At 45.4% G+C, this 23860-nt stretch overlaps 1 protein-coding gene across 1 annotated transcript in view; it reads right to left on the bottom strand.

Annotated features, from left to right (window-relative positions):
- LOC147725095 (uromodulin-like) overlaps positions 1-23860 on the bottom strand; it is a 215732-nt gene that overhangs the window by 8559 nt on the left and 183313 nt on the right. The window contains exon 6 of the mRNA XM_086918168.1: positions 22048-22290. Within this exon, the coding sequence (XP_086774294.1) occupies positions 22048-22290 (243 nt within the window). The remainder of the gene's footprint in view (positions 1-22047; positions 22291-23860) is intronic.

Consider the following 23860-nt stretch of genomic DNA (forward strand, 5'->3'; position numbering starts at 1 on the left):
ATGGGAGGTGGATAACATGGCTAGGAGCATTAGCTCGGTAATGCATGAATATTGCTGACTTTTCAGCGATATTCATGCATTGCAGCGATTTTTATCGCATTTGCGATAAACCTTGGTAATACCAAGGTTTATTTGCGGTAAAAACTGCTGCAGCTCAGCTGTAAATTTTTGTCTCTAACCAAGCAATAGCGATAATTATCGCTATTGCTTGGTAATATGCCCCTGTGTTGTTTGTTATGAGTGTGTGGCCCCCTTCTTGGAAATGTCTGGAATGACCTCAATTTGGTTTGTTGTCGTCATTGTGTTCAGCAGATGGCATTGGAAGAATTACACTTTAAAATTCAAAGGATGAATTATATACCATATGCTAAGTAGCTGCACGCTACTATTAAAAGTAAAGCAGTAACAAAGTATAGATGTGTGAATTTTGCCACAATGGAAAAAACATGTTTTATTAAAACTCAATAGGGAAAATAGGCCTCACAGAAAAAACAAATGTGTGTGTTTTACACAACTAGGACTCAATACAAAATGTTACAGCATTATCCTTAGATACATTATATCAAATATTAAAAAACATTCAGCTGCTGAAAAAGGGGGGTAAATATGGTTGACAGGAGGTCCCTTGTTTCGGTTACCTACTGTTGAAGGGGGTTAGTTCCTGAACAAATAAAGGGTAAGCAAAATTAAGTAACACATTTGTGTTGTTGTGCTCTCTCTCTCTTTTTTGAGCCGGTTTAAGCTGTCTAGGAACGGCCATGAGACAACTGGTTGGGCTCGCTTTAGACATTCATTTCACAAGATGCTGTGAATATGTTCTAGAATCAGTACAGACAAAGCACCTCATCAGTGCACGTCAAATTTGCTATTAAGTAATACTGTTTTAACAAAATGAATAAATAAATATGTCATGTTATTTCCCCTCATATCTGTAAACTGATATAATGTGAAATAAGATAAGAAAGAAAGGGTGGGTAGAATAGACTGCTGTTCCCTTATTAGACCTTTAAGGGAACTCTATGTGGGTAGTTTTTGTTCTAAAATTCCCAGGTGGCAACACCATTATTGTTTATGTTCTTTCGGCACTGCAAAAAGTCTCAGAGGCATCATGAGCCCTTTATTAGTTACAAGCTGTAGTGCGATGACTTATAAGTCCAAGTTTGTTAAAAGAATAGTTGCTTTGAAATTCATTTCCTTTTTGAGGTTACTAAGATGAATAACAAATGGAACACATTAATGTAAGGATTCAGAGTATGGTTAGTAAACAAATACAGACTTTCCCGGCTGCTTGGGATTAGGAGAGAAAAATTAAGTTTACCCTTGCGAGTTCACTAAAATGTTGTTTTATACTCGCTAATAGGTCCATAGGGGTGACGCTACACTTTTGGACCGGATTTTTGCCATATAAAGTAGTCTTTGGATGCACAGTTAATGTGTGGGGTGTCCAGAGACCTAGGCAATTTTCTGAGGTTGAATACCTTCTTTTGATTGATTATTTGTATGACTTGTCTAAAGATCTTTGTTCTGTTCACCAATAGATATCTGCTGCCCTACCACCATTGCCAGAGGGGGCCGGACATCAAATCCAGCCGGTGGATTCAGTGCTAGTCCAGCTTGGAGCCGAGGTAAAGGGAACCAGCACAGGCGTTGCTGGCAACTAGGACTGCAGTGAAGGTAGAAGACCGGAAGCACTGGGTCCAAAAAAGCAACGTGAAGTGATGGGGTCACCTATCAAGATGGAGAATTTATCCTTTGCGTTGATCCAGTTTTTAGTCCCAGCTGAGAGAGTCACAGACCGACAAGGACGGCAAGGAGGCTTTGCTTGAAGTGACCCCCTCTGAAACATGGGTTGCTTTAGATACTCCAGCATCAGGACTCTGAGTCTTGGTCCCCAAGTGAATGCAAGTTTGCACCTCTGTTTGTTGATCAGGAGGTGCCTGGGCACACTGGGTACAATCTGTAGCCCCAACAAAAGTGCAGTGCGCCAGCAGGGCAGCACAGGTGTTAGGGAGTGAATTGAGTTACGGTACAAGTGCTGTGTCTCTGGTGCCTGTAAGATTAAAGTGAAGAATAATGGTGCACTGCCTGAGATACTGGACAGGATCGTTGAGGGTATTTGCCCTATCCTGAAAGAAAGTTTTCTTCTTCAGCCTAGGCCGTGAATGTTTTACTGAGTTGCAAGTTGTGTAGCTCCACTGTGGCAGAAGTGAAAATTTGATGAATAATAGGAGCTAGCCTGTGAGGCTCAGACAGACACAGGGAGAAGACTCTCCTCTTGCTGGTTGGACAGCAGCTTCCCCCCAAGTACTTTTTTGTTAGCAATGTACCCCTTTGGTCGTCCCATTTTTGAGGAGGAGTAGCCCTTTGCGGCTCCTGGTCCTAATTCCCATGGCCCCGTTTGGTCCTCCTGGTCCCCCAAAGCAAAAATTGTTTATGTGATAATATGTGTGTCAGCTTTAATATTTGCATTTGGAGTGCTGTTTTATCTGCAAGAGAAACCTTTTGTGCACACTTTGATATATACTGCTCTGCCTTCCTCCTGAACATATCATTGGTATCCTAGCCCTCATAAAGAAGAACACTGGAAGGTTTATTAAAAATGTTTTTATATAGACATTGCATCAAACTTGTGTTGTTGGTTATTTCCAATCGGCCTAGAACAGCCACTGAAAATCATTCAGACATAGGCACTTTGACTTTTATTGGCTGGTTAGGGACATTGTTTGTTACTTGGGGCTGGAAAACTGTTGACAATTCTATGTATATTCTGTGCAATCCTATTGTCAGGCTGTCTATGCATACAATATGGCCCGATGCTTTGTTCCCTTTTGTGTCTCTACTTGTATACCTTCCAAGCACAACATCAAGAATGTGAATGCCCAATATGCATTAGACCAAGAAGTTAGCGATATGATGAGAATAGATGTGTAAGATACTTTCTATACTCCTTCCAGGTCATAGAGATGTCGTCAGCTAATGCTAGGAGGACCTGGAGTCTTTGCAAGTATGGCTATTAGATAGGCTGAACGATCTTGCCCCGGTGTTGGCCCCCCGCATAACATATAAACGGGTTTCGGCTCCCTGGTTCACTGCGACACTGTCGGCTGCTCGGCAGCAGTGTAAGGCAGCCGAAAGAGCTTGGCGATCACAATATGACTCTGTGGCAAGGCTGACCTACAAGACAGCGATCAAGACCTATCACCGGGACATTCGCCTAGGAAAAAAAGCCTATCTTGCAGGGAGGATAGAAGCCGCCTCTAACTCCTGTAAGGAGATTTTTACCATAGTGAGAGAATTTATGGCCCCTCGTTCCAATACATCCCAAGGTATGCCTTCTAAATCCTGGGCTTCTGATCTTGCGATTTTCTTCACCAGCAAGATTAAACTTATCCAGGACTCTTTCCCACTGGTGATGCCCATGGGGCCGGTCAACCTTGAGGACGATTCGTGCCTTTCGGCCCCGCTAGGCCCGGTGCTGGCCATTTTTCCATCTATTTCAGCTCCTGCTTCCTTAGCACTGATGGGCAATCTTAAATCTGGGTCGCCTTTGGACCCCTGCCCTGCCAAATTCCTGGCAAAAATGGCAGAATTGATAAATCCGCTGGCGAATCCACTCCTGAATCTCTCGCTGAGCCAGGGAGTGGTTCCGCAGGCCTGGAAGCAGGCAATGGTCATTCCTTTGCTGAAGAAGCCTGGCCTCGATCCCAAGGCTCCGGTTAACTATAGGCCTATTTCCTTACTGCCTGCTCTCACGAAAGTCTTGGAGAAGCATGTACATACGGTGCTTTCCAATTTTTGGGAAACACATAAGATTCTGCACGCCACTCAATCTGGCTTCCGCCCAAATCTCAGTACAGAGACCGCGCTCCTAGAGGTCTCAGAAACCATTAAAGGGGTTCTGGACGCTGGGGGCAAAGCCATGCTGGTTATGTTGGACTTGTCAGCGGCCTTTGACACCGTCCCCCATGATGGCCTTCTCGCAAGACTCTATGAGATTGGCCTACGGGGGACGGTGCACAGCTGGTTTTCATCTTTTTTAGCTGGCCGCCGGCAAACGGTCTGGGCCTCCTCAGACTCCGCCGTGATGCCGCCACTGGGAGTCGGGGTTCCGCAGGTCTCTATATTGAGCCCGACCCTTTTTAACATCTTTATGACCCCTTTGGCGGCGCTGGCGGAGTCGTTCGGGGCCCAGATCGTATCCTACGCCGACGACACCCAGCTCCTCTTCTCTTGTAAGAGGGGAGGAGACTTCGATGGAGAGAGTATCCGGGATTGCCTTGGGGCTGTTTTTAAATGGTTCCAGCTGAACAGCCTCAAGTGCAATTCTGATAAGTCCAAGGTACTCTTCTTCGGGTGTGCTGCGGAGCCAGACTGGCATGCTTGGTGGCCTAGTAACATGTTCCCTCCGTCTTGTTCATCCCAAGTAGCTAAAAACCTGGGGGTCAAGATGGACAAGGGTTTGACGTTGAGATCCCAGATCCTTGGTGTGACGGGCACATGTTTCGGCCTCCTTAAGATGCTGCGGAGGTTTCTGCCTCTTCTGTCTGAGGAACACAGGAAGCTGACTGTGCAGGCTCTGATAGGCTCCAGATTGGACTATTCCAACGTCCTCTATCTGGGCCTGCCAGAGTATCTGCTGCAGCAGCTTCAAGTTGTGCAGAACGCGGCCGCGAGGGCCATTTTTGGCCTAAACAGGCGAGCCAGTGCTGTTGGCCTTTTGCAGACCTTACATTGGCTGCCTATCCGTAAACGGATTGCTTTCAAGGCATTAACTTTGGCTTACAAAGCTCTTCCTGCTGTGGTAGCTCAGTATCTCCAAAGGAGACTCGCCTTCTACCATCCGGCTCGCTCCCTCAGATCAGAATCTCTGTTTCTGGCGGTTGTGCCGCGTGTAAAGAGAGCTCGCATTGGAGGCCGCTCCTTTGGACTGCTGGCGCCACCGCTGTGGAACACCTTGCCGTTGGCACTCCGGGGAGCTACTAGTCTACTCGCTTTTAGGAAAGGCCTAAAAACCTGGCTGTTTGCCCTTTAGGTTTTTTTCTGTTTTTTTCTGTTTTCTGTTTTCCACTTTGTTTTTATTACTGTGTTGTGTTATCGCGCTGCAGGTCTCATTATTAAAAGCGCCGGGACACTCTTTTTGAGTAGCCGTGCGCTATATAAAAATAAATATAACATAACATAACATAACATAGGAGGGCCATCTGTGGAAACTAGCAGAAATCGCTGTTACCATGAGCTGAAGCCATTTTGGTTGTGGCAGGCATTTTAGTTAGCTATCTGTTAGCCATGTGATTGTTCCGTCTTCACTGTTGCTTGCCCTTGTATTTTGCTTGAGTCATCAACTATATTTAACTCATTCAGCACTGAGCAAGAGCATTGCGCATGTTCAGCAAGGCCTGTAGCTGCTAGAATGCACCTGTCTTAGATTATAACTGTCAGGCTGTTTTTACTGTTGCAAGGAGAAATATCTTGCCTCCCACTGTTCTGCCTGAGACAAATTTGTATGTCCATGTTAGTCAAAAACTATTCCTGTATGTGCCAGTACCTCCCCTTGGTCTCATGCTAACAATGCAACTAATGCATATAAAAGAACCCTGGTTTCTGTACTCCTTGTACTGCCTCACACATTGCCTGAGGGCTCTGTATCGATGTAGTCTCCACTCATGAATGATAATAAAATATTTGGTTGATATTACAGCTTCCATGCCAATCTCTATTTTGTTAGTCCAAGGGTTTGAGGACAAAGAAGGGAGAACCCCTGCACTGGTGGGCCACTGAAAAGGCTCACTCCCACATAATGAGGGAGGCTGTGCAGTGCTGATTATGCTCGACCTCTTGGCGGCTTTCGATACAGTCTCCCCAACGCCCTTGGTCCAGCGTCTGCAGGAAGTGGGAGTTGGGGGCAAAACTCTTCAGCTCCTCCATTCTTTCTAGTCGGGAAGAAGGAATATCATCAGCTGCAAAGGATTTAGAGCGAAGGCCTTCAGTCTTCTATGTGGGGTCCCTCAGGGTTCCTCCCTGAGCCCCACCTTATTTAACATTTATGTGACACCCCTCGATGAGCTTGTGAGATCTTTTGGGTTCCAGGTTATCTCGTATGCGGACAACAAAATCATTGTTTCCATCTTTAATGATTTGTAACTGGTTGTGGGGAAATTCAACCAGTGTATGGCATGCATTATCTGCTGGATGAAGGGTAACTCCCTTAAGATCAATACTGATAAGACCAAGATACTGGTTTTTGGGTTACAGAACTCTATCTGGTCAAGTGTCTGGTACTCTGCAGATTGTGGTCCCCTTCCTGTCCCAGCTAAGACAGTTAAAAATCTAGGGGTCATTTTTGACGAGTCTGACCTTTGATGCTCAGGTCAAAAGTATGGTCAGCACATGTTTCTATATCTCAAAGATCTTCTGAAAGGTGTTACCCTTTATCCCGCCCAATTGAAATCGGTCGACCGTCAACGCACTTATCACTGCCCGGCTTCATTATTGCAATGCTTTATACCTTATCAATGCAACTTCTCTGAAAAAAACAAAAGATTGTTCAGAACGCAGCAGCAAGGCTGATCCTGAACATTCCAAAGCAACTATCTGCCAGGGAGGGGATTTGCGCCCTGCACTGGCTACCCATTAAGCAGCGTATCTCCTTCAAGGATCTGAGCATGGTATACAAAGCCATGCATAGTAAAGGGTCGCTGCAGTTGAAAACCATGTTCCAATGGTATACTCCCCTGAGAGGTCAGAGACCCTTGAGGAAAATGGAATATTATATGGCCTATGTGGCCCCTACGTGTACCCCAACGTGTAGTATATGTGCATGACATCCATGCATTTTCCCTCTATGGCCGAAATGAAGACGCCTATGCATTTGCGTCCACCGTTAACATGTCTGTTATTAGGCCCTCCATGAATACAACGTTAATTCTGCACTGAGGCCTACGTTGCCAATGCATTTACATGGTACACGTTTAAACATCGAGAAGCACACGTTTTTGTGGCCCAGTCGAGCCAGACCCTGAATTCAGGCTCCGAGCCTCTTCTGTCTCTGAAATTGCAATTTAAGTATGCATCCCTGACCTCTCCCTTACTCCCTGCTCCAGCCGAGAGGTGCCCGGCCTGGCCTGCCTGCCAAGACGATATTTTGCCTACAGTTATCTGTTCAGCCTCCGCAAAAACACATTCCAGTCTAGTGAAATAGGTAAACATTTTCCCGCCTGCAGAGCATAGGGCCTAGCCTTCCTGTCTCCATGCGAGTGATTTACTGAACCCGTTGCCATAGTAGGCCCTTGCCCCCACGTAATGCACGAAGAAATATATGCACACACTAGTAATTAATGATGAACGGCCTCTGTTCGAGAGACCTTTACTTCAGACAATACATCCTCCAAACACAAGATATCAGATATGCCAAAGGTGCAGGTCGTTCTGACATCCCAGACTCCAGTCTCCTCTACTAGTGCTAAAGTCAACCCCCAGCTCTCCCCAGTTACACGTCAATTTCACGTCATGATCAGTTGCGCGCACATGCAGGGTAAAGGTTTCTGCTGACCCTACAGACCTCCTCTATGCATCCACCTACCTGTGACACTCCTATGACTCATCAAGTGCACACCCATGTGTACGCCTCCTTACACGCCTTCTTTCACGCCCATGTGGTCTTATCTCTCTCTCTTTTCACTTGCTCCGCCTGGAGTGTTCCGCCTACTGTATTCATTGAAATTATGTGGTTTTACTATATATAATGCGTAATGTTAATAAAACGTTAGATATCCCTTCCTGAACCTTAGTGGTGATGGAACCCGATTCTCCCCTGGCTCGAGCCATTGAAATAAAGCCCTTTTGAACTCGGACACCACGGACTCTGCCTTTCATTTTATGAGCTATCCTTATTGATATTAATGTATAGAAAAATGTCCAGGGAAATTTTATTTACGACATTCTGGCGCCCGAATAGGGACTAGTCCCTTTCCCCACGCGCCGGCGATGTAAGCGCAGCCCCCTGACCCCTTCTATAGCTGTGACGGACCCAGTCTGTGCACATCCACGGGTTTTCCTGCTAACTCCCTCAGGCCAACGGAGGAGACGGAGACTGCGACGAGGCATCCACACGAGGCGGTGAGGATTGCGGACCATCCCGACCAGAGCCCAAGCCGAGAGAGGGAGGTCCGAGGTATCCCGAGGCCCACCTGTTCCGAGGCGCATGCGCAGCAGAAGCAGCAGTAGCAGTACCAGAAGCCGTAGCAGTCCAGTCCAGAATCCAGTTTCCGAGGCCTTCAGTTTTGCTTCCCGGTGAGTACCGTTGTTGGGAACGCATATAGACGGGTTCATTCATTTGAGCCCGGTCAAGACGGGTCTGGGTACACAGACCCGGTATAGACGTGTCCATTTCGGTGGATGCGGTAAAGACGTGTCTCTTTATGGGACCGGTATGACTGTACTGTTCTAGCAGTGCATCCAGTAAGACGAGGTTTATTTTAGGATTGTGTTATTCCATGTAATAGGTAGTATCTGTTCTCAATGTGTTAATGTCGTGGTATGCATGATTGTTTACAGTCGATTATTGTGCTCATTGTGTTTTTGTTTAAACTAGTTTCAACATGCCACTGTTTTCGAAATTACGTCAGATAGGGACTAGGAAAGGGATACTCGAAGAGGCAGTCCCCGTCCCGCCAAGGGACACTCCTGGACACTTTATGTACCACAAGCATGGCTTAGATGCCATACTGTACTTAGATTTATGTGTAGATTACACCAAGGATCTGGAAGAGAAATATAGATGGCCTGTCTCAGGGACATGGGATGCTGATTGCATCATGAGAGTAGAGGAAGTACTGTGGAAAAAGAAAGCCAGACAATCCCAGAAAGATGCCATAAAATTGTGGTGTGAAGAAGCTCATAGGAGAACAGAGAAAGAAATCCAGAAAGCAGAGAGAAGTAGAGAAGCATCGGAAAGAGCCAAAGAAAAAGAACTACTAGAAGAAGGTGAACGAGTTAAGGCTGAACAATAAGACAGACAAAGAAATGCCCTTATTAAAGGCATGTACCCCCTCCTCGCCGAGGGCATCCCTAAAGTGACCCCGGAAGTACCCAGTAACTTGCCGCCACCACTGATCCTGACTAAACTCCGTAGTCATAAACAGACCGCAGCGGACATTTTCTTTTCCTCCTATTTAGATGACGCTGCTCCAGCATATGTAAATGTAAATGTACCTCCTCCAAACCCTGTCGTTCCTGCCAACCTAACTACTCCTCCTACTGTTCCTCCTGCCACCTTCCCTACCAATCCTTTTGAAACGCAACCACCCGTAACACAAGTACAGCCCGCATTACCAGCGACAACGTTAGCAGTAAAACCTGATTCAAGCCAAGGCGATTCCAGTCTAGGAGCAGCGGGAGGGGGTCCCTCCACACCACCCCCATTAAAACGATCATCACTGCGAGATTTAGCGCTACAACACACGCCAAAACCAGCAACATACGCAACCCTTATACAGTACCTTACCGATTGCATATATGATCCAGTACCAGGTGAGGGTTCGATGCTTATATACTCAATACGTTTAAGACGTGTTGCAGATTATCTGATTATTTTACCAGACATGAAAGAACACTTAGACAAAATCTACCACTTCGTTAGAACGGGGGAGGGACCAGAAAGTATTCACGAGGCCATGGCAAATAGAAAAGTGGAGCTTCAACGCATGCTCTTACAGTTTTTGATTAATTGTTTGATCAGGGAACGAGATCAACCAGACAAAGAAGTAACTAAAGGTATGATGAACTGGAGTGACAATATAGCTATGGGTAAACATGATAAACAAAATAGTGTAGAAAGCATGTACAGGAAAATTCGTAAAGAAATTCTTGATATACACGAGAAAGAACAAGCAGAGAAAGAAGCTGAGAAAGAAGACGATGAAGTCTCAGAGGACGATGATTTAGTAGCTGAGAACCCAAGTAAAATACATTACGTAGGTAGGGCAAGACCGTTTGACAGACCCATACGTCTAGATTACAATAAGCGTTCTCTCTCTCCAATACCAGAACAATATTCTCTCGAGCACATATTCCAAGTCACCGACCACGCGCTGAAAGAAGAGTAGGGAGTAGCGAACTTAGTACTTTGCATGAACAAGAACTAGCCCGATCAGCAGTTCAATGGGCTTGTAATTCTAACATATATAAAGATGATATAGTAGCGCAAACATTTTTGAGTCTTCCTCCGAAAGAACAGCGTTTAGCTGGTATGTACATGGTTCAACACCTCATTACACTGTACGAAAGTCAGCATTCTGATCCAGGGCCCTTGTATAAATTATTGGACGATTTACTCCTAGCAAGATGGAGAGGCCTAGGTACCGAATTATTTAAAGTCATACTAGAACAACGACATAAGTACATGACTTTCCTGACCCCGCATTTTGTTCCCGCTCCACACCGAGATAGAAAGACCTTTTACATAGACAGACAGAATCCCTTACGAGAGGTTCATCCCGTTAGAACTGATGCGGGTGCACTTCAACGAGTATTTGTTTACACACCCTTGACAAAAATGGAATTATTGGAAATGAAAAAATTACTACCCTGTCATGACAAAGACCCAGCAGGGTTCCACCGTGAATTAAAAGACATGCTCCGTATGGGCGAGTATACATACGCCGATATCATTAAAATGTTGAAAGTACTGTTACCAGCAGGTATTTATGAAAAACTCAAAGAAAAAGAATGGGAGGTGGAAGAGAAAAAGATTAATTGGACAGAATTAGAAGACGAAGATAAAAAGAGAGCCCCAGGTATTGGTCTTTCGGACAAAGCTAAAGAATTACCCGAGCTATTGATACAGGTCTTGCCGAGATTATTGACTACTAAAAAGGAAGATTGGGATGCCATTTCAGCCTGCAAACAGAAACAAGATGAAGACACTAGTGATTTTTATTCTAGATTCGAAAAATGTTTTCTTATTAATAGTGGCCTGAAGACAAGTAGTGAATCGTACCCACATCTTTTTGTGACCAAATTAGTAGAAAATTCCTCACCCCAGATCAAAAATAGAGTACTGAAGGTTGAAAGTACCTGGCAAGCTAATAGTCCTTCCCAAATGTTACAAATGTTACTGTACCACCAGAACAGAATTAGAGAAGAACAAGAACATGAAAAGAGACGCATGAAAGACACGAAAATGAAAGTACTAGTAGCTCAATCAGTTCCAGCCGATGGTCAGAAAAAGGGCACGGCACCTGTCAAAGGGAACTGCAACTATTGCAAACAGCCAGGTCACTATATAAATGAATGTGCTGTCCTGAAACATAATATAGCTACAGGCAAGACGAAAGATAGACCGCGTCCTCCTAGACAGGAACACGTCCCGCAAAACACGCAACCTCCACAGAACGCACAACAGACAGTGGCCGTACCCCAGCCCATTGCTGCCACCCAGCATGTCACACAGCAAATGCACCAGTATGCACAGTCTGACTACCCTGATTATCAACAGTATTCATGAAACAGCCTAGAGAGGGAGGTTGGCTTGCCCCTTATTGAGGTTCCTGTAGATCAAGAGGGTTCCTATGTGCATAGTCATGTATTGGGAAAAGACAGAAAATTTCTGATTGATACAGGGGCGAGTAGAACTACCATCAGTCATGACGAGGTTCCAGGGGCACCCCTCTCAGGCTCACAGAATATTTCCCTGGGATTTTCAGGAAAGCCTATTGTTAACGAAGTGTCAAAGCCAGTTTCCCTAGGAGTTGGTCCATTGTCTCGTACTACAGACTTGTTGCTTACGAAATCATGTCCAGAAAACTTGCTTGGTATAAAAACATTGAAAGAACTAGGAGCAGTGATTTGTTGTTCTCCGGAAGGAGTGAGATTGTTTTTACGTGATTTTAAAGGACATTATGTGTTAAGAGATTTTGATCCCAGACTTCAGAATGTACCACAGCATTTATGGGCGCAAGGTCCGACTGATGTAGGTTGCATGCACATTACACCATACCGTGTCACGCTTAAGCAAGTAGTAGTATTGCCACGAATCCGACAATACAAGTTACCACCTGATGCTGTAGTAGCCTTACTGAAAATTGTTGACGAACTCATTGCAAAAGGAGTGGTTGTAGAAACTGACTCCAATGTATGCAATTCCCCTATCATTCCGATTCTCAAACGAACTGACCCGAATGCACCACCGGTTTACAGATTGGTGGTTGATCTCCGAGAATTAAACAAATGCATAATACCCCAGTACCCAGTGGTCCCAGACATTTCTTCCCTATTGACTGCCATTGATTTTGAAGCGACGTTCTTTACTGTAATTGATCTCAAGAACGCCTTCTTTAGTGTCCCGATCCATCCGGAAAGCCAATACCTTTTCGGATTCTATTTAAATGGCCGAAGCTTCAAATTTGCAAGGGCTCCACAAGGGTTCACAGAAAGCCCTAGTATCTACAGTCAAGCGCTAAAACGACAACTAGACAGTATTCACATGCCTACTGACACTGCCCTGCTCCAATACGTTGATGATCTTCTGATCACAGCACGGACAGAACGAGACTGCGAACGTGCATCACTGACAGTCTTATACTTCCTGGCAGAGAAGGGGCACAAGGTGTCCCCTTCAAAGCTGCAATTCTGTGTCCAGCAAGTTGTATACCTAGGTCACTTGCTGTCCAAGAGGGGTAGACAGCTAACACCTGACAGCATTCAGTTAATTGCACATCTTCCACAACCCAAGACACAAAAGGAAGTACGGGCCTTTATTAGCCTCACTTCTTACTGCAGACAATGGATCCCCCAGTATGCATATCTAGCCAAACCACTCATACAGTTGACAACACAGGAGGCAGCGACTTCGACTGTCCTCCCCTGGACTCAGGAACATACACTTGCTTTTGATGAACTGAAGAAAGCTCTATGTCAAGCACATGTTCTAGCGACACCATGTTACAGCAAACCTTTTACACTTTTTGTTACTGAACGCGATGGCACAGCATTATCTGTGCTCACACAAGATCAGGCAGGTAAACACAAGCCTTGTGCTTACTTTTCTAGTACATTGGATCCGGTGGCCCAGGCTCTGCCTCCGTGCCTGAAATCAGTTGCAGCAACAGCTCTAGCAATCAGACAAAGCGATTCCATAGTGTTAGGACATCCCCTGACAGTACATGTTCCACACTCAGTGGAAGTTCTCCTGAATCGGACACAGACACAGCACCTGACTATAGCAAGACTGACAGGGTATGAACTGACATTGTTCCAGCCACACATAGAGATCAGACGTTGTAACATCCTTAACCCAGCTACACTTTTGCCCTCAAGTACATCAGACCCTGCACCCCATGACTGTGTGGAAGTGATTAACGAAGTGACGAAGCCCAGGCAAGACTTGATAGACGTTGCATTACCCGACCCAGACCTGACACTTTATGTGGATGGTTCATGTATGAGAACAAGCACAGGAGAGTTAGTGGCCGCATATGCAGTGACCACTGATACTGAAGTCATAGAAACACGACGAATTGACACCTTATCTGCCCAAGCAGCAGAGCTCATCGCTCTGACCCGAGCCTGCATACGAGCCAAGAACCTGAAAGTAAACATATACACAGATTCACAGTATGCCTTCGGAGTCGTTCACAACTTTGGAGTCCTCTGGCAAGAAAGAGGTTTTCTGACCTCCCACGGTGCCAAAATACAGCACGGTCCCCTCATACAAGCTCTGTTAGATGCGATACACTTGCCCACAGCAATAGCAATCATGAAGTGCAAAGCACATACGAAAATCACTGACAGTATTTCCCAAGGTAACGACCTGGCAGATCGAACAGCTAAACTTACAGCTCAGACTCATACGGACATTCCAGATGACACGACAAAGACTGAAGTACCATCACTGACAAATTGCATGACAGTCAGGGATCCCTCACAAGATGTACTCGACATACAGACACATGCCACTCCAGACGAAATCAAGAAATGGACTGAACAAGGAGGGGTCCAGACAGATCAGGGATGGATGACAAAAGGCAAAGCCACATGGTTTCTCCCCGATGCCATGGTTCAGGTCATCATAAATACAGCACATAGTCCAGCACACTTAGGAGAAAAAGCCATGTTAGGCAGTTTACAGAACATCTGGTTCAACAAGCATTTACGTGCAGCAGCGAAACAGAAAGTGCGTACCTGCATGATCTGTTGTCATTTCAATCCAGGCAAAGGCATTCCCGTGGAACAAGGTGGATTTCATCCTCCTGACCACCCTTTTGAAGTCCTCCAGATGGATTACATTCAGATGGACAGATGTCGAGGATTCAAGTATGTCCTTGTAGTTGTATGTGCCCTATCTAGATGGACAGAAGTGTACCCGGTCCCAGATTACACTGCTGTGACCACTGCCAAGCAGTTGGTTCATGAATTTTTCCCACGATACGGCTTGCCCCGTGTCGTGTACTCAGACAATGGACAGCCATTCTCTTCTGAACTCATGAAACAAGTATCTCTCCTGTTAGGGTACCAGTGGAAATTCCATTGCGTACGACACCCCGAGGCAGCAGGCCTCGTAGAGCGACACAATCAGACTCTGAAAACACGGCTAGCGAAGGTCTGTGCAGAAAAAGGCGTAGATTGGATGGTAGCCTTGCCGGTTGCCCTCTTTTACATGCGTATGGTAGCCCATTCCAGAACCGGACTATCTCCGTACGAAGTGGTCTTTGGTAGACCGCCGAATATGTGGGGTACGCCTATGCCGCGTAAGATTACCGATGTTGACAGTAACATGCTGACAGATTACCTGGCTTCCTTGATGTCTGCACTACTCTCTTGTCTTTCACAGGTTGCCGCCGCTTTCCCAGACAACACCCAGGTTAAGGACCATGTCATTGTCCCTGGAGACCTAGTCCTGGTGAGAAATTTTGACCGGTCAAGCCCCCTGGAGCCGCGTTGGAAGTCGCCGAATCTTGTGTCACTGACCACGAGGACGGCTATTAAAGTGGAAGGACGCAAGGGCTGGATCCATGCCCACCACGTTAAAAGATTCCATGGACTTGGCGCGATAAAGGAATCTGAGAACTGTTCCGACACTGACATTAAACCCCCTTTGCTAGAAAAGACTTCGCAACAGGAGTATAGACAGAAGTTACGGTCTAGTAAGTCAGACAGCGTTTAATTGTTTAAGTCCCCCTCGGGTGAAGCGGTTAGACAGGTTTCTGATATGTATGAGAAAGTAGACCCAAATAGTCAGAGAGATAGACAGAAAAATATGAAAGACAAATACTGCAAATCCTTACGCAGTCGATGCATAGTTACTCTGATCATTATGTTTTTTTTAAGTATATTGATTATATGTATAAGCTTGACGCTACATGTTTTCTTTCCTCCTCTTGGTTCACATATACATTCTTCTTTTAATGACACTGTAGAGCACACATTCAGTGACCTGCCACCCCACGAATTATCCTATCGACTAGCACTGCGCAACAACACTTTTATTCGTATGTTACACCATACTCATCAGACCAGCAATGTAACGAATTGCTGGGTATGTGGCCGACTCCCACCCTACCAGAAAATGAAGGGAGCTCTGCCCCTCTTTCCTTACCCGTTCTCACACAATGGTTCGTGCGGAGCATGGTTTGCTTTAATGTCATCACTAGACAGTAAGTCCACAGTTTCCCAGGGCGATTGGATATGGGGAGACCTGAATACAGTTATGAATAAGGCATGTTTTCCAGACGAGGACGGTCTTCCCCAAAGGAAAGGGACCGACCTAGAAAATGAAGTATACGAATTAGGGAATTTTTCTCTTAACCTCATGATTTGACTCTTGATACAGGAGGGTCAGTGGCAGTGATCCTCCTGGACTTGAGTGCTGCCTTTGACACCGTGAGTCATCAGGTGCTCCTCCAACGTCTGTCAGAGGTAGGTGTCTCGGGGATGGCCCTGAAATGGTTGGAATCCTTTCTGTCCAACCGCTTCTACCAAGTCTGGGAAGGGACGGAGCAGTCGACATTATTCCCTCTTCAATGTGGAGTCCCGCAGGGCTCATCGTTGAGCCCTACCTTATTTAATATTTACATGACTCCACTTGAAAGAGTGGTTGCCCCTTCAGGGGTGAGGATCATCAGCTATGCTGATGATACTCAGCTGGTGGTGGGCCTTACTCAGTTGGCAGAACAACCGGAAGTTTTACACGACTGCCTTGCTAATGTCTATAGCTGGATGTCTCGCTCCGCCTTAAAGCTTAATGGAGGAAAAACCGAGCTGATGCTCCTGGGTAATGCCAGTCCTTCCATTATTGCTAGCTGTTGGCCCCGGTCTCTGGGCGACCCACCATCTCCCAAGAAGGAGATCAAGTCATTGGGAGTGTGGTTGGAGGAAGATCTGTCCTTTAGGACCCACGCCAGGAAGACCGCGGGGGTTTGTTTTGGTCTGCTGCGGTCAGCCCGCAAGGTGCTACCACTGCTTCCTGATTCAGCAAGGAAGCTTTTGATGCGTGGTTTAATCCTATCGAGGCTCGACTATGGGAATGCGCTGTTCCTTGGTGCTCCCGAAGCGACTTTTAAAACCCTCCAACAGGTGCAAAATGCGGCTGCGGGAGTCTTAATGGATGTTCCCAGAAGGCAGTCTGCCGCCCCAGCCCTCAAGACGCTCCACTGGCTCCCCGTGAAGGAGCGGGTGAAGTTCAAGGCGTTATGTACGGCCCACAAAATCCTGCTTGGCAAGGGCCCCCCCATCCTTTCTTATATGGCCCGTCCTTACAAACCCACACGTCTTTTGCGCTCAGACCAAAAACATCTTCTGCAGTCAGCGAGAGTAAGGAGAGCCCGCTCTGGGGGCAGGCGTTTCTCAGTGCAAGTGGCGACTCTGTGGAACTCTTTGCCCCTTAAGATTCGTTCAGAGACCAAGAAACTACTGTTTAGGAAACTCCTAAAGACCTATTTGTTCCCACAGTAGTGTTTGGACTTGACTCTCTCCCCTTGGTTCTGTCTCGCGCCGGGATGCCCCCGGGTAAGCTGAGCGCGCTACAAATTTCATATAATAATAATAATAATAATAATTTTGAACGTCCAGTCCGAGACCAACACAGGTTCACCGTTTATAACAGTCTTACCAGTAAAAGGTGAATTATGCGTTAGAAAGAATGGTTCAGTGCACCTAGGACACAGTGATTGTAATACTGTCGTCAAATTTAATGATAAAGGAAAGTCTACTTTCAAGGCTTCCCGCCATTCCTATTTCATTTGTGGTCAGACAGCCTATGTACGTCTGCCCTTGGACTGGGGTGGAACGTGTTATATTGCGTTACTACTGCCACCTGTTTTCCTAGCTCCATCCCATTATCATCGAGATTCCCAACTAGTACATGTAAGACACAGGAGAGACCTTCCCCCAGTTATCGATTACACTGAGTCAGCGTGGGATCAGTACAAGGATTATATTAAAGGATATTTTTTGGTTCATAGGTCCCTTTCAAAATAGTAAAGTAATACGCAGGTTGACCAGAACTTTGGAAGCAGTAGTGAACGAAACTACTTCTGCCTTAGGAAACTTAACCGAAGAGCAGTCTGCTATGAGACTTGTTGTTCTTCAGAACCGCCTTGTTCTTGACGTCATCCTGGCCGATAGGGGCGGAGCTTGTAGAGTGATCGGCTCCAGTTGTTGTGTGTTTATTCCTAATAACGCACCATAAGTGTATGCAGCAATAACAAGACTCCATAAGATAGCTCACCAGATTCACCAGAATCCAGGCACCTGGACTTGGTCCGGCTGGCTCTGGAGTGTGATATCAGCCTGGGGATGGAAAGTATTGTCATTCCTAGGAATTATACTGCTAATAGTATTCAGTTGCTGTCTCTGTCTGCAATGTGGCCCAGCGATTTGCGGCTTGTGTGCCACTGCTTGTATTCCCCGTCCACGTTCACGTTCCCGCGCACGGATGAGAAAGGACGAGCAAATGATGCTATATGAACAAATAGATGGTCTCATGAAGATAGATGTATCTTGAAGGGAACGTAGGGGACAAAGAGGGAATGAGGAAAATGGAATATTATATGGCCTATGTGTCCCCTACGTGTACCCCAATGTGTAGTATATGTGCATGACATCCATGCATTTTCCCTCTATGGCCGAAATGAAGACGCCTATGCATTTGCGTCCACCGTTAACATGTCTGTTATTAGGCCCTCCATGAATACAACGTTAATTCTGCACTGAGGCCTACGTTGCCAATGCATTTACATGGTACACGTTTAAACATCGAGAAGCACACGTTTTTGTGGCCCAGTCGAGCCAGACCCTGAATTCAGGCTCCGAGCCTCTTCTGTCTCTGAAATTGCAATTTAAGTATGCATCCCTGACCTCTCCCTTACTCCCTGCTCCAGCCGAGAGGTGCCCGGCCTGGCCTGCCTGCCAAGACGATATTTTGCCTACAGTTATCTGTTCAGCCTCCGCAAAAACACATTCCAGTCTAGTGAAATAGGTAAACATTTTCCCGCCTGCAGAGCATAGGGCCTAGCCTTCCTGTCTCCATGCGAGTGATTTACTGAACCCGTTGCCATAGTAGGCCCTTGCCCCCACGTAATGCACGAAGAAATATATGCACACACTAGTAATTAATGATGAATGGCCTCTGTTCGAGAGACCTTTACTTCAGACAATACATCCTCCAAACACAAGATATCAGATAAGCCAAAGGTGCAGGTCGTTCTGACATCCCAGACTCCAGTCTCCTCTACTAGTGCTAAAGTCAACCCCCAGCTCTCCCCAGTTACACGTCAATTTCACGTCATGATCAGTTGCGCGCACATGCAGGGTAAAGGTTTCTGCTGACCCTACAGACCTCCTCTATGCATCCACCTACCTGTGACACTCCTATGACTCATCAAGTGCACACCCATGTGTACGCTTCCTTACACGCCTTCTTTCACGCCCATGTGGTCTTATCTCTCTCTCTTTTCACTTGCTCCGCCTGGACTGTTCCGCCTACTGTATTCATTGAAATTATGTGGTTTTACTATATATAATGCGTAATGTTAATAAAACGTTAGATATCCCTTCCTGAACCTTAGTGGTGATGGAACCCGATTCTCCCCTGGCTCGAGCCATTGAAATAAAGCCCTTTTGAACTCGGACACCACGGACTCTGCCTCTCATTTTATGAGCTATCCTTATTGATATTAATGTATAGAAAAATGTCCAGGTAAATTTTATTTACGACACCCTCCATCCAGAAAAAATGTATATATCCAGATACCGCAGGACCAGGTGGGATGGGTGCTCCTCAGTAGTGGCCACCAAACTTTGGAACTCCCTGCCTTCCCCCATTTCCACTGCAGACTCTCTTTCAGATTTTATAAAGTTGCTGAAAGCATGGCTTTTAGTTTGCTGTCTTACGCTCGTCCCTTCACCTCCGCCTGTTTAGCACTTTGACACCCTCGGGTTTTAGTGCGCTTTATACATTTTATCCTTTCCTATCCTATCCTATTCTAGCATGCTGGTGGGAAAATAGCAGCAAGACTTACAGGAACTTCACAATATCCTTTGAAAATGTTGTCCATAACCCAGTGTTGTGCAGTATCTTTCAATACAACACTTTTGACACTTTGGCTAACTCATTGCAGCTTGCCTTGATGATGTCCTCCTGATGTACACACACTTTTCTGTTATCATGAACCCAAGAGGAGTGCAGTTTAGTACCAGGCTCTCTCCTTTCCTGAGCTGCAGAAGGGAATAAAAAACTATAGGGGTAGTTTGGTATCCCAAACCATAGTTTGAAAAAATATTGACACTGGATGTTGGACCTGACCCTTTTTGCAGAGTTAACCTTTTTTCCTTTCTCCTCCTATTTTCCTTCCTCTTGTTGTTGATTTCAGGACTCTGGGCACTTTATTACTGCTAATCAGTGCTAACAAGCATGTTTTCACTCCTTTAAATATTGTATGATTGGTTTACCCCTGTATGGCATATTTACTTAACATGCGCGTCCCTTGTACAGAGGTATCCCCTATACCCATGGCCTATAAATTAAATGCTAGCAGTGGGCCTGCAGCACTGCTTAGCCACCCACAGAAGTAGCCTTTCAAACCTGTCTCAGGCCTGTCACTGCAGAGCCGGGGTGTGCATTTTACTGCCACTTTGACTTGGCATTTAAAACTACTTACTAAGCCTTAAACTCGCCTTTAATTACATATGGGTCACCCATAGGTTAAGCTCTAGGTACCCCTCTGGACAGGGTGCTGTGTAAGTTAAAGCTAGGACATGTTCCCGTATTGTGTGGCATGTCCTAGTAGTGACAAAAAGCCTACTTTGTTTCTCACTACTGTGAGTCCTACTCCTCTCACAGGCATGCATTGGGATTTCCTTATACATTCTTATGTGGTAATTCCTGATCTGAAAAGAGTGGTGTTGTCATGTTTGGTATGTTTTGAATGGTAGTGAGAAATCCTGCTTAATGGTGTAGTTAGATTTTACATTACTATTTTGGAAATGCCACTTTTAGAACGTGCAAAAACTACAATTGATGGACAGAATGCAGAAAAATCACCCCAGTACAGAGATCTGGCCCTAAATCCATCGTTTTTTTCCTCACCATGCCATTCCAGTTTGAACACCAGCCATATGCAAATCGGTCTTGACCCTGTGCCCAATGGGAGCAGTCCAGCCTGAAATGCCAGGCCAGGTCCTCCCTGAACTGGAAACAAACATCCATAGGACCGTTTTCAGGGTTTCACCCCTTTTCAGCCAAGATAGCTTGACTCCCGTGGCATGGAGAGCTCGGGACCCACGTCTGGGCATACCCGTCCCACTCGGGGTGACAAAAGCAAAAACAACACTTGATGGACAGAATGCAGAACAATGTCATACATTCACCCCAGTACAGAGTTCTGGGCCTAAATCCATCGCTTTTTTCCTCACCATGCCATTCCAGTTTTAACCCAGCCATATGCAAATCAGTCTTGACTCTGTGCCCAATGGGAACAGTTCAGCCCGAACTGCCAGGCTAGGTCCTCCCTGGACAAGCATCCTAGGACCGGTTTTGGGGTTTCACCCCTCTGCAGATACCCGAACTGGGGTGGTGTAGTGGGCAAAAGAACAATTTACTTAACCCAGATCCTTTTACTGGAGGAGAATGTTTGCATTGTCAGCATTCCATCCATCATTTGTTTGCTGTAACACTTTTCGCCCTAAGTGTGATCGGTATGCCCAGACATTGGTCCCTTGCTCACTGTGCCACTGGATTCAAGCTAGCCTGGCTGAAGAAGGGTGACATACCCTGAAACCTGTTCCAGGATGCTTGTTTCTGGTCCAGGGCAGACCTACCTGGCAGTTCAGTCTGGACTGTTCCCATGAGACACAGGGTAAAGACTGATTTGCATATGGCTGGGTCCAAACTGGAGTGGCGTAATTGGCAAAAGGACAATGGATTTAACCCAGATATTTTGACTGGGGGAGAATGTTTGCATTGTCAGCATTCCGTCCATCATTTGCTTGCTGTAACACTTTTAGAATGTGGGCGTTTCTCTGTGCTCATTGCTCTAGTGTTTTCGCAATCTGACTCCAATCCCCTTCTAGGGCTGAGTGACAGCTACACTTTGTGCATACAGCCCTCACACAGGAAGGGTTGGGTGTGCCAAGTTTACATCTGCATACCGATAGTCGTCCTGGACTTGGAGAGAGAGTGGCATTCACACTTTACATTTATATAGGCTATGTCCTGCCCTCACACAAATGGATGATGTATATCAGCAATATTATCTCACTCAGTCACACTTTCCCCCTAAATTCATGCTTTCTACTTCCATTTCAAACAAAAGACTCATAGCTCTTGGTTCTTTTTACATACACGCATTAGTTGTGCTTGCCTTCATTTTACTGTCATTTTATTTTTCCTTATTTACTTGTTCAACATTTTTTCTCTTTTATTTAATCCTGAACATTTACTGCTGAAACTCAGGTTATTGCAATCATACTGTACCATATTCACTGCACAGACAGTGAATATGTTATTGAAGAAGAAGAAGACAGGTAGAACAGTATTGAGAAATGGTCACTCACCCGCCTGCAATGAGTTCAACGCTGGGATCAGACGCGTTGTTGCTAGGGGCAGCAACACACCTCTCTGCCCTTAATGTAAATTTGTCTCCATCAGTGAATGTAGTTGAAATACCAATGTAAAGCGGCGTGCCCACTGTCAGGGTGTCGTCTTCTGATAGTGGATCAGTAAAGGAAATAGACTTGAAGGCGGCCATGGTGGCAGTAATTGGTCCAGAGCCATTCACTGATGGTTGAGTAGCTATGCTGGATAAACAAAAAAAAGTTTTCAGTATACGTAAGAGACTTTATGCAAATTGCATGAAAGGTTTTATGATTTATTCATATGAATTATTTATTAACAAACCCAGAGTGTAATTTGCTTTAGTTCTTAAGAAAGAGGCTTGAGGACAACTTACGCGACTATAGATGATGCCACTGATTCAGGGGCGTTACAGACCCTGAGGTATTTCAAAGTAGATTTTTGTGCTGATTTTAACAGAAGGGCAAAGGAAGTCATGCATCTGAGGATTATAAGAACTGTGCTGTTCTCAACTGAATTTATGGAATATAAGACCAGATCACACAACATATTAGACTGGTGCATTTAGATGTCCTTGCTGTAAAGAGATTCCTTGCCGCATACAACATTTGCCACTTTATTTTAAAACTTGTTCTTCACCAGGGGATTTCTTTTCCTCTCATATTCATCAAAGGCAGGCCATTTCTGAGCATGTGCAAGATCCAGGAATACACAAACATAACAATACTTTCTCATATTTTTAACCCAATCAATAAACGAAAACATACATTAACAGCTACATTGAATGTTTTTATTTCAATCCAATTAGAGAAAATAGTACAATAGCAATGCGATTGGCTGAGAAATACCACTCAAAATAGGACAAGTAACACAAAATAAAAATAAAAACAGTAAGTGGTGTTGCAATGTAAATAGTACACCTAGCACAAAACACAACTGTCCCGTTTAAGTACCCTAGAATCCAGCACATTCCTATCATGACCAGCAGGATGATCAATGTCAATTTCCAATCATGACGAACAGGGTGATAGTATGGCAGTAGCTTGTTTTCTGTTCTGTGAGAAAACTCCTGAACACAATTGTTGGACCTATCAGCCTCTGGATGCTCTTCCCCCTAACTATTTGCCTGCTTGCCTCCAATTTTGATGAATTATTTTTGTTGGCCCTAGGACTCTGAGTACCTTATCATTGTCAACCAGAGCTAAAGTGCTAAACTCTCTCCCATAATCATGGTTTGATTGCCCTACGCACAATTGGCATATTTAATTTATTTATAAGACCCTAGCAGAGTGCACTACATGTGCCCATGGCATGCAAATTAAATGCTACTAGTGGGCCTGCTGCACTGATTGTGCCGCCCAGACAAGTAACACTTTAAGCTGGAACGGCAGTGGAGGTCAGGCTACTGTGAGTCCGCCAAGATCATCTATAGAAATGCTCTGAAAGAACTCCACAACCTGATTAGGTTAGCTAGAAAGGAGTACCTGACTGACTGCATTTACAAGGCATACAACTCTACTAAAGAGGTGTTCAAAGTGGCCAACTCCTTTCTCAAACCCAGAGCTGTAGAGAGAACTGTGCAACCTTTACTCTATCTGTGCGAAAGTATTTCCGTCTTCTTCGACAGTAAAATTCAGGAAGTGAACAAATCACTCTCAGTTCCGTCAGAGACACAGAAATGTGACAATAAGGAAGCATGTGTTACCGAGCCATCTCTTATGGAGTTTACCACTATTTCCCAACAGGACGCCCTGGCAGAAATTTTGAGATGTAAGTTGGGGGCACCTGAAGATC

This window comes from Lissotriton vulgaris, chromosome 4_1 (assembly GCF_964263255.1).
Source record: "Lissotriton vulgaris chromosome 4_1, aLisVul1.2, whole genome shotgun sequence".
In the NCBI taxonomy this organism is placed as follows: domain Eukaryota; kingdom Metazoa; phylum Chordata; class Amphibia; order Caudata; family Salamandridae; genus Lissotriton; species Lissotriton vulgaris.